The sequence below is a fragment of the Giraffa tippelskirchi genome, chromosome 14 (genome assembly GCF_054371585.1).
Source record: "Giraffa tippelskirchi isolate mGirTip1 chromosome 14, T2T-mGirTip1v1.2.pri, whole genome shotgun sequence".
Taxonomy (NCBI): Eukaryota; Metazoa; Chordata; class Mammalia; order Artiodactyla; family Giraffidae; genus Giraffa; species Giraffa tippelskirchi.
Genome location: NC_137288.1, coordinates 52,012,701 through 52,025,294, shown reverse-complemented (window position 1 = coordinate 52,025,294; position 12,594 = coordinate 52,012,701). Strand labels below are relative to the sequence as shown.

Genomic DNA, 12,594 nt, shown 5'->3' with positions numbered 1-12,594 from the left:
TCTACTGACCTGGGAAACTGAGTCTACAGCCTTACTCAGCCTGGACCCAGGGCACCTGCCCTCCAACCTGGCTCCTCCTGGCTACACCTCACTCCTGTCGAGGAGAAACCACCTTGGCCTGGTCCCTGTGGGCACGTATAGTCCCCTGCTGCTTGTGTGCCAGCTGTTTCTGCAGCCGCTGACCCCTCAGGCCCTCCCCAGAGCAGGTTTTTTTTGGGGGAGGGGCATTTTGGGCACAAGCAAGGCCTTTGCCCCTTGGGCCTGATGAAAATTCATGGGAATTTGGTGAACTTAAGTGCGACTGAAGTAAAAAACAGAAGCTCTAATTGCCCTCTCAGAGAGACAAAAGGGTGTGGAATAAACAGCCAATAAGGTAAAAGGAATGCTGGTGTGTTTGTGTTGCTGATCTGTTTATGTTGCTGGTGGTCTGACACCATTGCTTCTGAGATGTTTCCTTCATGAAAAGACATGTTTGTGTTGCAGGGTGTGGTCGGGGGTGGGGGTGGTGGGCCTGGCCTTTCGTGGCTTTATCATGAAAGTCATGGCTTTATCATAAAAATGAGCCATGGGCATCTCTTATAGGAACTGTGCGCCACGGACAAGGCCCCAGAGTACGTCCCCAAAGCCCATCAGTTTGGCCTCGCAGAAGGCAGCCACTTGGTGCTACCCTTTAACCAGCTGGCTGTCCGAAAGAGGTAGGTGATGCTCTAATGTCCTCACGAGGTGTCTCATTGCTAGAAGAATCCAGGGCATATTCTTCAGCAGTGGGTCTTTTCCGAAAGAAGCTTCTCGTGTTTCACGAGAAGTGAACACTTGGGAGTGTTCAGCTTGCCACCACATGGCAGCAGTGAGAGGCAAAGAGGAACACAGCTTCTGTGCAGCTCAGATGCTCCAGCGTGATTCAGCCGGGTTCTGTGGTTTGTCTGGACCCTGACTTGATGATGGTGGGTGGCTACCTCTCTAGGGGTGTGGAGGAGAGCCCTGGGTACCTAAACCCCTCTTCCTTCTGGAATCCCAAGTCCCCTGAAGCTGTCATCTGGACGCTGAACCCCATTCTACAGAAAGCGTTCACTAATCTGGGGAAACAGCACCCCCCCTGCAGCTCTATCATCTTGACCCCAAATTCCTGGAGCCACACGCACACCAGCCTGCACGTTCCCTCTGGCCTTCACACCTGCCTGTCCCAGGCAGCCTTCTCCAGTGGGGAAGCCGGCTCACATCCCAGAGAGCTCGTGGCCGAGGCTCCTCAGGACCTGCAGGCCTCCCTGTCCTCCTGTGGGTCTCAGCCCCTTAGTCCACGCCCTCGGCTTTGCAGTGCTCTATGCCTCTGTCGCTACCATCTGCGGTCACTGCCCCTTGTCTCCTGCCTTCAGTCCCCATGAGCTTGACAGCCGCCCAGCCCCTGATCTTTGAGGTCCTCTGGCTCCGATCTGTCAGAGGTCTTTCCCTCGTTCCTCCCCAGCCGCCTTCTCCCCGTGGTCACACCGCTGAGCACTTCATAAGTACCCACCCCACCTGCACAATCTCTGCTTTAAGCATCCTGCTAGCCACCTTTCCTTCCTCCTTACTTCTCGCTCCAGCAGCTGCTCACCCCCATCAAGACCTCTGAGCCCTCCAGCTTTCTCGCCATCATCACCCTTTTTTTGCCACAGCTCATTAGCCCCCTTCCCCACTGGCCTCCATGTGACCCAGTTTTAACTCTCTGGTATATTTCTGGTGTTAGTTTTTTGGGGAAAGGGACCCTCCTCTGTTTACTGCTTGATCCTCTGCTCCTAGGAAGATTCCTGGCAGACGGAGGTAGGCAGTTACCATGAGTGAATGAATGAGGATAGGTCAATGAAGGGATGGATGACCTGAGATGTTAAAAACAGGTGTTGAAACACTTACTGGGGTCTTTGAATTTAAAGAGTGACAGTGAGAGCGTGTTCCTTTCTGAGAGCCCTTGCCTCCCTGCAGGCTCTCAGTTCAGCTGAGCATCCGCACGTTCGCCTCCAGCGGCCTGGTGTACTACATGGCTCACCAGAACCAGGTGGACTACGCCACGCTCCAGCTGCATGCGGGCCGCCTCCACTTCACCTTCGACCTTGGGAAGGGCAGGACCAAGGTCTCACACCCCGCTCTGCTCAGCGACGGCCAGTGGCACACGGTAGGCTCTCAGAAAGGTGGGGTCACTCATGCCGAGCTCTGTCCCACCGGCCCCTTGTGTCCACTCCGTTTCACAGTAGTGGGATCAACCCCTTTGATTTCCAGCTTGCTCTGTGTCTGCTATCGGCCCCATAGAACGTAGGCTCCTGACGGGCACAACCTTTTCTGCTTCCTGAAATACCCCAAGGGCTCACTCAGTGCCTGACACTTAGGAGGCACTCAAGCAATGGCACCCCGCTCCAGTACTCTTGCCTGGGAAACCCCATGGACGGAGGAGCCTGGTAGGCTGCAGCCCATGGGGTCGAAAAGAGTCGGACACGACAGGACTGAGCGACTTCACTTTCACTTTTCACTTTCATGCACTGGAGGAGGAAATGGCAACCCACTCCAGTGTTCTTGCCTGGAGAGTCCCAGGGACGGGGAAGCCTGGTGGGCTGCCGTCTATGGGGTCGCACAGAGTCAGACATGATTGACGCGACTTAGCAGCAGCAGCAAACATTGGTAGAATGAACTAAATATTCGTTCACCAGATATGATCTTGGTTTGACGAGAAGTAAACCAAGCCCACAGGGGGCATGAATGGGCCCAACCTGATGTCCTGGCCTCCGTGTTGCTGTGACGGGGCCTCTGAAACAGGTCCTGTGCTAACCTGCTCCAGGCTCAGCCTCCTCTCAACCCCAGAGGTGTGAACACCTGAGCCTTCCTTGAGGGTTCCATTTGGGTTATTACTCCTGCAGTGAACAGATGCTGCAAACAGCTGTTGTTTTCTCAGATACCTTAGAAATGACTCACGTCCTCGTATGGCTCTAGGTCAAGACAGAGTACTTTAAAAGGAGGGGCTTCATGACGGTCGACGGCCAGGAATCGCCCACGGTGACCACGGTGGGAGATGCCACCACGCTAGATGTGGAAGGAAAGCTGTACCTCGGAGGCCTCCCCTCCGAGTACAGGGCCAGGAACATTGGAAACGTAAGTAGCGTTTTCTCCCTAGGCCCATTTTTACCATTATTGTGGTAGGTGATTGTCTTGTGGAGGAATGTATTTGTGTTTAAATTACCCTGTTTCAGCCTGGAGCTTGGCCACAAAATGGAAACATTTGGAACCACATCCCTCCAGTGCGTGTTGGGGCTTCTCCTTGAAGCCCAGCCTGCCTTCCTGCTGGTTAGTGAGCGAACAGTTGCCTTCTCACAGCCGTTTAGCCCCAGTGCAACTCAGGAGAGTCCAGCAAATTTGTATTTGCAGATTAGAACACTCCACAGCCTTTTTTTCTTTTTTCCTATATTTTCATTTATTATTTATTTTTGACTGTGCTGGGTCTTTGTTGCTGCACCTGGGCTTTTCTCTAGTTGTAGCAAGAGGGGGCCACTCTCTGGTTGCAGTGCATGGGCTTCTCATTGCAGTGGCCTCTCTTGTTGGGGAGCACAGGCTCTAGGGTGCACAGGCTTCAGTAGTTGCAGCTCCCCAGTTCTAGACCACTGGCTCAATAGTTGTGTTACACATGGGCTTAGCTGCTCCATGGCATATGGGATCTTCCCAACCAGGGATCGAACCTGTGTCTTCTTTATTGGCATGTGGATTCTCTACCCCTGAGCCCCCAGGGAAGCCCCACTCCACAGTCTTGATTTTCACAATATTTACTCAATAGAAAACCCTTTTTACTATATTATAGTAGCTTTAAGTTAGACCTTCATGTGAAGTATTGTGGCCATTGGATTTTTAAAACCAAAAGACAGTGTTTTACTGTGTTGTGTTGAAGTGTGGGAACAGTGAGTGCTTATCCTTCTCATTCCTCACCGTCACCTACTCCTGCATCATTTCGCTTAGATCACCCACAGCATCCCTGCCTGCCTCGGGGAGGTGACAGTGAACAGCCAGCAGCTGGACAGGGATAGCCCCGTGTCTGCATTTGCAGTGACCAGGTGCTATGCCGTGGCCCAGGAAGGAACTTTCTTTGAAGGCAGTGGATATGCAGCCCTCGGTATGTACGCTCAACTGTCTCACAGGCAATCTCTGGGATGCCCTGCAGTCTAAGATGATGAGGATCCAGGAATCATCCGATAGGACAGGACCCGCTGCACAAGCTGCAGTGAGACCACGAATTCTGGATTCTCAGCATCTTGTGTAAAAACCCCTCACCCGTCATGGTACCCAGATGGCCTCCTCTCGCCAGGAGAGGTGACCCTCCAGACAGGACCCTCCAACATGTGGTCCTGGTGTCATATGTACTGGCCCCAGATTTACATAAGGCAAAAACTGTCACTGTCCAGGTTAATAAAGACCTTTGAATTCAAAACCAGCAGCATAAAATGTCTGGACCAGCCAGCCAAGTGTGACTCAGTTTTGATGAACAAATTAACTCCGTTTAGACTGTTGAAATATTAATCAGTTGTAAGTAGAGGAATTTAAATCTCTAAAATGCTTTAGGATGGAAATTCCTCAAGGCTTAGAAGTAGCCCTTGTTATATATCTTATGTGTTCTCCCACTTCACACGTTTGATTGGCGGGCTAAACCTGGGGATTCAGTGGTAAAGAATCCGCCTGCCAAGCAGGAGATGTGGGTTTGATCTCTGGGCCGGGAAGATCCCCTGGAGGAAGGCATGGCAACCCACTCCAGTATTCTTGCCTGGAGAATCCCATGGACAGAGGAGCCTGGCGGGCTACAGCACGGAATTGCAAAGAATCTGACACGACTTAGGGACTAAACAACAACAGCTTGCCGGCTAACTTCCTGTTTGCACTCAAATAGTGCTCCCCTGGCCCTTGTTCTGTTTCCTATCGCAGGGAACTAATTTCTGGGCTCCTTTGCCTGGGGCTTCCAGGGAGGCTCTGGTGGAAGATGGAGGTTGGGAGGAAGGAGAGGAAAAGCCAGCAGGCTTCTCTCTTGCACTGTGTACTTCTAGAAACACCACCTTCTCCCATTTTTCCTGCATCCCTGGGCCCCATAGGTAACAACTGCCTGCTATTGCTAATATCCCTAACTTAGCCCAGCTTTTTTATCACCTGAATGAAAAATTCATTCAATTAAAACCCCACTTAAAAAAAAAAAGCATAGTGTGGAGTCTAACACACTTAACATACTCAGCAAAAGATGCCTCACTGCTAAGTGGATACTGGGAAAGTGAAGTGCTCTATTTTTTGGATGGATGATGACCCGATTACGTGCGTCAAATCCCTTCTGACTTTTACCTACGTGGCTCTGGATAACAGCTTGTGCCCACATCAGCTCTAGTCAGGTTTAGCCCAGCTGATTGTGTGTTTTCTTTAAAAGCCTCACTTCATCCTACAGAGGTGCAAGCTGAGGCTTGGGGGTGGAAGAGACTTGCTGCTGGGGGTGGAGCTGGAGCCAGGTCTCCTGACCCTCATCAGGAGCCGAAAAGCACAGCCAGCCCGCCCAGCCCCTGGCCTCTCTGAGCCTGTGTCTTCATGCATCAGGCAGGCCCCATCCCTAACTGGGTGTCTTCCTTGTGTGTTTCAGTCAGAGAAGGCTACAAAGTGCGATCCGACGTGAACATCACGCTGGAGTTCCGTACCTCGTCAGAGAACGGTGTCCTCCTGGGGATCAGCAGCGCCAAAGTGGATGCCATTGGACTGGAGATTGTAGATGGAAAGGTGGGTGCTTAATCTGGATGGAGTGCCCCCCACCCTACATCTCATTCCAGTGTCAAAGAGAGCAGTTGAGAAACAGTAGAAATACCTAAATCCAAATTTCCAATTATTCACTTTCATGGAATGGAGAAAAGATTTCAGTTAATATTTGAAAATAGATAATCCTAGAAAAGGTCTTCCCTGCTGGCTGAGTGGTCAAGAATCTTCCTGCAATGCAGGAGACACAGGTTCAATCCCTGAGTCAGGAAGATCCTCTGGAGTAGGAAATAGAAACCCACTCCACTATTCTCGCCTGGGAAATCCCATGGACAGAGGAGCCTGGTGGGCTACAGTCCAGGGGATCACTAAGAGTCAGACATGACTGAAGTGACTGAACAACAACAGCAAAGCTTCACATACAGCATAAGAAGCTGACAATAGGATACTTACAACGTTTCCCTCCCACCTTCTGCTGGTCTCAGATTTTTTGTGCTACTACCTGGGGTAGTAGAGCATCCATAGTTTTTCAGGAGGGAGTTAGTAAATGTTCCTTCACAGGTGCTATAGCAACAGCTGTGAACCACTTTCCTTAGCAGACCCATGGGCTCCTGTCATGCTGAAAATACGACACTGATTTGAGGATGCATCACTAAGATAGTAGCTCAGGCTTTTTCCCACGGAGTGGCTGTTTTCCCTTCCAAAGCCTTGGGAATAGGCTAGCATCAGAAGCCTTAGGACACTGTTTTTACAAAACCACTGTTTGTTTTTCATAGGTTTAGTTCAGTTCAGTCGCTCAGTCGTGTCTGACTCTTTGCAACCCCATGAACTGCAGCACGCCAGGCCTCCCTGTCCATCACCAGCTCCCAGAGTTTACTCAAACTCATGTCCATTGAGTCGGTGATGCCATCCAACCATCTCATCCTCTGTTGTCCCCTTCTCCTCCTGCCCTCAATCTTTCCCAGCATCAGGGTCTTTTCAAATGAGTCAGCTCTTCACATGAAGTGGCCAAAGTTTTGGAGTTTCAGCTTCAACATCAGTCCTTCCAATGAACACCCAGGACTGATCTCCTTTAGGGTGGACTGGTTGGATCTCCTTGCAGTCCAAGGGACTCTCAAGAGTCTTCTCCAACACCACAGTTCAAAAGCATCAGTTCTTCAGTGCTCAGCTTTCTTTATAGTCCAACTCTCACATCCACACATGACTGCTGGAAAAACCATAGCTTTGCCTGGACAGACCTTTGTTGGCAAAGTAATGTCTCTGCTTTTTAATATGCTATCTAGGTTGGTCATAACTTTCCTTCCAAGGAGTAAGTGTCTTTTAATTTCATGGCTGCAGTCACCATCTGCAGTGACTTTGGAACCCAAAAAAATAAAGTCAGCCACTGTTTCCACTGTTTCCCCATCTATTTGCCATGAAGTGATGGGACCGAATGCCATGATCTTAGTTTTCTGAATGTTGAGCTTTAAGCCAACATTTTCATAGGTAGCCCTCCCTTTTAGCAGAATGCTCTGATTTTATCCACTCCAAGAACGTCGTGTGAATGGACTGTGTTCCTTGAATAGGGAAAAATTCACCAAGCTATTGGCTTGTGTCTCATTTGTTTAGCTCTTGTTTCACGTTAACAACGGTGCTGGGAGGATAACAGCCATGTACAAACCCAAAGCTCCCGGTAGGCTCTGCGATGGAAGATGGCACACCCTTCAGGCAAACAAGAGCAAGCATCGCGTGGTTCTGGTTGTCGATGGGAACACGGTTCGAGCGGAAAGTCCGCATACCCAGTCCACCTCCGCTGACACCAACGATCCCATTTATGTCGGTGGCTATCCTGGTGCGTGTGATGTCCACTCTGCTCACTTTTCAAGGGGCATTGGCTCTAGGGGAAGTCTTATTCAGGTGGATAAAGAATAGAGGTGAAGAAAGATACATGGTTTGGGTGACAGATCCTTTACCATTTTAGGTCTATTCCAAATACCTACGAATTCTTGGAAAAATCAAAATAATCTACATATATAAGTTGATTGGGGCTTCCCAGGTGGCACTAGTGGTTAAAAGACAAAACCAAAAAACCCACCTCCTAATGCAAGAGATGTAAGAGACACAGGTTCAATCTCTGGCTTGGGAAGATCCCCTGGAGAAGGGAATGGCTAGCCACTCCAATGTTCTTGCCTGGAGAATCCCATGGACAGAGGAGCCTGGCGGGCTATAGTCCATGGGGTCTCACAGAGTCAGACACGACTGAAGCCACTTAGCATGCATGCACGCGGAAGCTGATCATTGGGTAAGACTCTGAGAACATCGGGTATGGTGTACAGTAAGCTGGGGGACGTTACTGACAGAAATCTCAAATGATGCCCGGAAGTGGGAATCATCTTACAGGTCGGTAATCATTTTAGAGGAAAAGCATGTGTCTTACCCTCTCACATCGCTTTTGGGTTCAAATTACGCATTTCAGATTCTCCAAGTAATTTATACAATTGTTAATAAGATAAAAATCCCTTTTATGACTTAAGTCACAACTATGCCTTAAAATTATTGTTTGTTAATAGTATTCTATGAATTACGCTATCACTGAAGCCACTTATGGAAAAATATTCTTCTAATTTTGATGTGGAAACTGCAAGCGGTTAGTTTTGTTTCTACTGCTCTTCTCACGTCATTTAACACAACAAGATTTATTTTCTCTTCTTTCCTAACAGCTGATGTGAAGCAGAACTGCCTGAGCAGCCGGACCTCCTTCCGGGGTTGTGTGCGGAGACTCACTCTGACTAAGGGCCCGCAAGTGCAATCCTTTGACTTCAGCACAGCTTTCTACCTGCAAGGAGTTTTCCCTCATTCCTGTCCTGGGACTGAGTCCTGAACTTTGGGGAACTCCTCACCTGGGAACCATCACTTAAATTTTGAGGAGAATTATTTTGTGAACTAAAATCTTTACAGTTCAGATTTCATTTCCAACTCAGGTTTGGTGTTTCCAGAGAGAACGTTTTTGTTGATGTTTAACTAAAACCATGTGTACAACAAATACCTCTATTAAATAGTTTAAAATGTAAATTGAAACCACTGGCTCTTTTAAGTTTTTTAAATGAAACTTTTGAAATCTTCTGTTGATCACCTGATAGTACTTCATGTTTTGCATTTTGAACTTTTAAAAAATATCATTAAAGATTATCATAGATTGGAGTGGCATATGAATATTTTCATGGGCTTTCCCTGTGGCTCAGTGGCAAGGAACCCACCTGCCAATGCAGGAAAAGAGAGTTTGATCCCTGGGTCTGGAAGATCCCCTGGAGAAGGGAATGGCAACCTACTCCAGTGTTCTTGCCTGGGAAATCCCAGGGACAGAGGAGCCTGGCTGGCTACAGTCAATGGGATTGAAAAAAAGAGTCGGACATGACTTAGCAACTAAACAACAACAAGATGAATACTTTCATTTCTTTATCAAGAATTTAAGCTCCAATTTCTACAATGAAAGTAACACTATTGGTTATATTCCAGCAGAGGGCACCAACTGTTTGCCACATAAGCATGTTAAATAGACTCCAGCAAGTTGCAAAGCAAAGGGAACACAGGAAGACAGAGCCTGGTCTAGACAAAGCTTTGTTCCGAGAGGACCTAATCTAACAGAGCATTTTGCAAGATAAAAAAAGAAGTGGCATCCTAACTAGATAGCTAGTTAGCCCTTACTACTTTAACCAGTTTTAAGTGTACAGTTCTCTGGCATGAGGTACAGTCACACTGTTGTACAACCATCACCACCACCCAGTTCCAAGACTCACTCCATCTTGCAAAACAAGCTCTGTACCTATTAAATACTAACTCCCAGCTGCCCTCTCTCCCCAGCTCCTGGCATCCACCGTTTTACTTCCTGTGTGCATGGGTCTGACAACTCCAGTCACCTCATGTAAGTGAAATCATTCAGCATCAGTTGGTCTGTGACTGGCTTATTTTAATGGCATAAGGTCCTGTAAGATCATCCATGATGGAGTATGTGTTATTGTCCTTCCTTTCTTAAGACTGAGTAATATTCCATCATGTGTATATACCATATTTTTTAATTTATTTTTTTATTGAAGGATAATTGCTTTACAGAATTTCGTTGTTTTCTGTCAAACCTCAACATGAATCAGCCATAGGTATGCATATATCCCCTCCCTTTTGAACCTCCCTCCCATCTCCCTCTCCATCCCATCCCTCTAGGTTGATACAGAGCCCCTGTTTGAGTTTCCTGAGCCATACAGCAAATTCCTATTGGCTATCTATTTTACATATGGTTATGTAAGTTTCCATGTTACTCTTTCCATACATCTCACCCTCTCCTCCCTTCTCCCCATGTCCATAAGTCTATTGTCTATTTCTATTTCTCCATTGCTGCCCTATAAATAAATTCTTCAGAACCATTTTTCTAGATTCCCTATGTGTGTGTTAGAATATGATATTTATCTTTCTCTTTATGACTCACTTCACTCTGTATAATAGGTTCTAGGTTCATCCACCTTATCAGAAGTGACTCAAATGCATTCCTTTTTATGGCTGAATAATATTCCATTTTGTATATGTACCAAAACTTCTTTATCCATTCATCTGTTGATGGGCATCTGGGTTGCTTCCATGCTCTAGTTATTGTAAATAGTGCTGCAATGAAAAATGGGATACATGTGTCTTTTTCAACCCTGGTTTCTTCAGAGTATATGCCTAGGAGTGGAATTGCTGGGTCATATGGTGGTTTTATTCCTAGTTTTTTAAGGAATCTCCATACCGTCTTCCATAGTGGCTGTATCAATTTACATTCCCACCAACAGTGCAAGAGTGTTCCCTTTTCTCCACACCCTCTCCAGCATTTATTGTTTGTCAACTTATATACCATATTTTTGTTTATTCATTCGTCCATCAATGGGCATGGGGTTCCTTCTACCTTTTGGCTATTGTGAATAATGCTGCTGTGAATATGAGCATAAAATAGTTCTTTGAGTCCCTACTTTCACTGTTTTAGGGTAGAGACCCAGAAGTGGAATTACTGGATCATACAGTAAGTCTATTTTTAATTTTTTGAGGAACCTCCACACATTTTTTCCCCCATAGTATTCAGTACAATTTTTAAGCTTTGATTTTCTACCTGTAAAATGTGGTTATGCCAACAACCACAAAAAGGTCTATATTTGGAAATATTATTAAAATTGACTCAGAGAGAGAACATCTGGATAAACCAATAACTTTGACCTTAGTGAAATTTAATTCTCAGTCACACCTGCTGGCAGAATGTACAATAATCAATGGGTTTAAAGACACGCTTTATTAAACATCAGGAGCAAGAAAAAGAAAACTAAGCAATGCATTTAACACAGCTGGTATAACCTTTATGAGAGGCCTGATTTATATAACACCTTATTCATTTTCCTGTTTTGTCTGTCTGTGCCACCACCTCTAAAAGGGTGCATCGTAATTAGGAATGATACACTCGTGGCTGGATATGAAACAACCACATCCAACACAGGCTTAGAAATTAAGGGCCAATTTAGTGTCCAAATCAGAAATTGCAATGAAAATGATAAAATGCTCTGTTAGAATTGCTGGACCAGAAGGCACATGTATTCTTACCTTAGAACACTATAAATCAAGGGCTAAATTGTGGTACCAAGTGAAAGACAGATCTGGGAAGGCTGACAGAGGCAGCTGGAACTAGGCTTTGCAGAATACACAGTAGTAGCAGCCAACGTACAGAGTGCTTTCTTATGCACGGGCTTCCCTGGTGGCTCAGACAGTAAAGAATCAGCCTGCAATGTGAGAAACCCAGATTCGATCCCTGCATCAGGAAGATCCCTTGGAGAAGGGAATGGCTACTCACTTCAGTATTCTTGCCTGAAGAATCCCCATGGACAGAGGAGCCTGGCAGGCTGTAGTCTATGGGGTTGCAAAGAATTGGACATGACAGCAATGAACACTTCTTATGCGAGGTGGTGCTCAGGGCTAGAGAGGCAGTATGGAAGCATGACACATGGGTCCAAGCTGCCCAGCTGAAAGAAAGGTGACTGATGGGAATATTAGGAGGTGGGCGGGGGGACGGGCAGGTGGAGAGAGAACAGAGTGGATTGGGTCTAACCTTGGAGAGCAGAAAGTTTAAGCTGGTAGGAAGGAGATTGGATGCCATACCTTATGACGCATCTCGGCTTTCCATTAGGAGAGTGTTGTGATGAAACGGTGCATTTGAAATCATAAACTTGCTGGAAAGGGCAGCCTGAGTCTGCCAGTTGAGCAGCACTGATTGAGTGGCGACCAATACCACGGCAGGGATAAAGACTAGAGAACTGTATAGGAATGTTGGAGGCTCCAGCAACGCGTTAGCTTTAGGCGGGAAAAGATGATGGGACTCAAGCAGGGAGCTTGGACAATGAGAATGGCAGTTCCATAGACAGGAGGTAAACAGAAAAATTATGAACTCAAGCTTTGAATGTATTGAATTTGAGAGACTGATGAGAAAATCTGAAGAGAGGTGTCTCAGCTGGATGGCTGGATTAAGGACTGGCCCAGGACTCTTCTCACAATGCAAGCTATGTTGTTTATCTATCAAACAGTATTTGTCTTTCTCTGACTTATTTCACTAAGCATAATACCCTCCAGTTCCACTCATGCTGTGCAAAGGGCAAGATTTCATTCTTTTTTAATGGCTGAATAGTTTTGCATTGGGGCTTCCCTGGTGGCTCAGATGGTAAAGAATCCCCCTGTAATGCGGGAGACCTGGGTTCGATCCCTGGGTTGGGAAGATCCCCTGGAGGAGGGAATGGCAACCCATTCTAATATTCTTCCCTGGAGAATCCCAGGGACAGAGGAGCCTGGCGGGCTACGGTCCATGGGGTGACAAAGAATTGGACA

General features: G+C 47.0%; 1 protein-coding gene across 3 annotated transcripts in view; it reads left to right on the top strand.

Annotated features, from left to right (window-relative positions):
• Positions 1-8,784, top strand: part of LAMA1 (laminin subunit alpha 1) — a 123,607-nt gene extending 114,823 nt beyond the window's left edge. The window contains exons 57-63 of one of the 3 annotated variants that reach the window (XM_081563138.1): positions 583-695; positions 1,957-2,146; positions 2,956-3,114; positions 3,970-4,123; positions 5,621-5,754; positions 7,336-7,558; positions 8,427-8,784. In XM_081563138.1, the coding sequence (XP_081419264.1) occupies positions 583-695; positions 1,957-2,146; positions 2,956-3,114; positions 3,970-4,123; positions 5,621-5,754; positions 7,336-7,558; positions 8,427-8,587 (1,134 nt within the window). In that variant the 3' untranslated portion in view covers positions 8,588-8,784. Of the gene's footprint in view, positions 1-582; positions 696-1,956; positions 2,147-2,955; positions 3,115-3,212; positions 3,357-3,969; positions 4,124-5,620; positions 5,755-7,335; positions 7,559-8,426 lie in introns of those variants that run through there. The other 2 variants (XR_014075013.1, XM_081563139.1) reach the window with 2 other exon arrangements.
• The last annotated feature ends 3,810 nt before the right edge of the window (positions 8,785-12,594 follow it).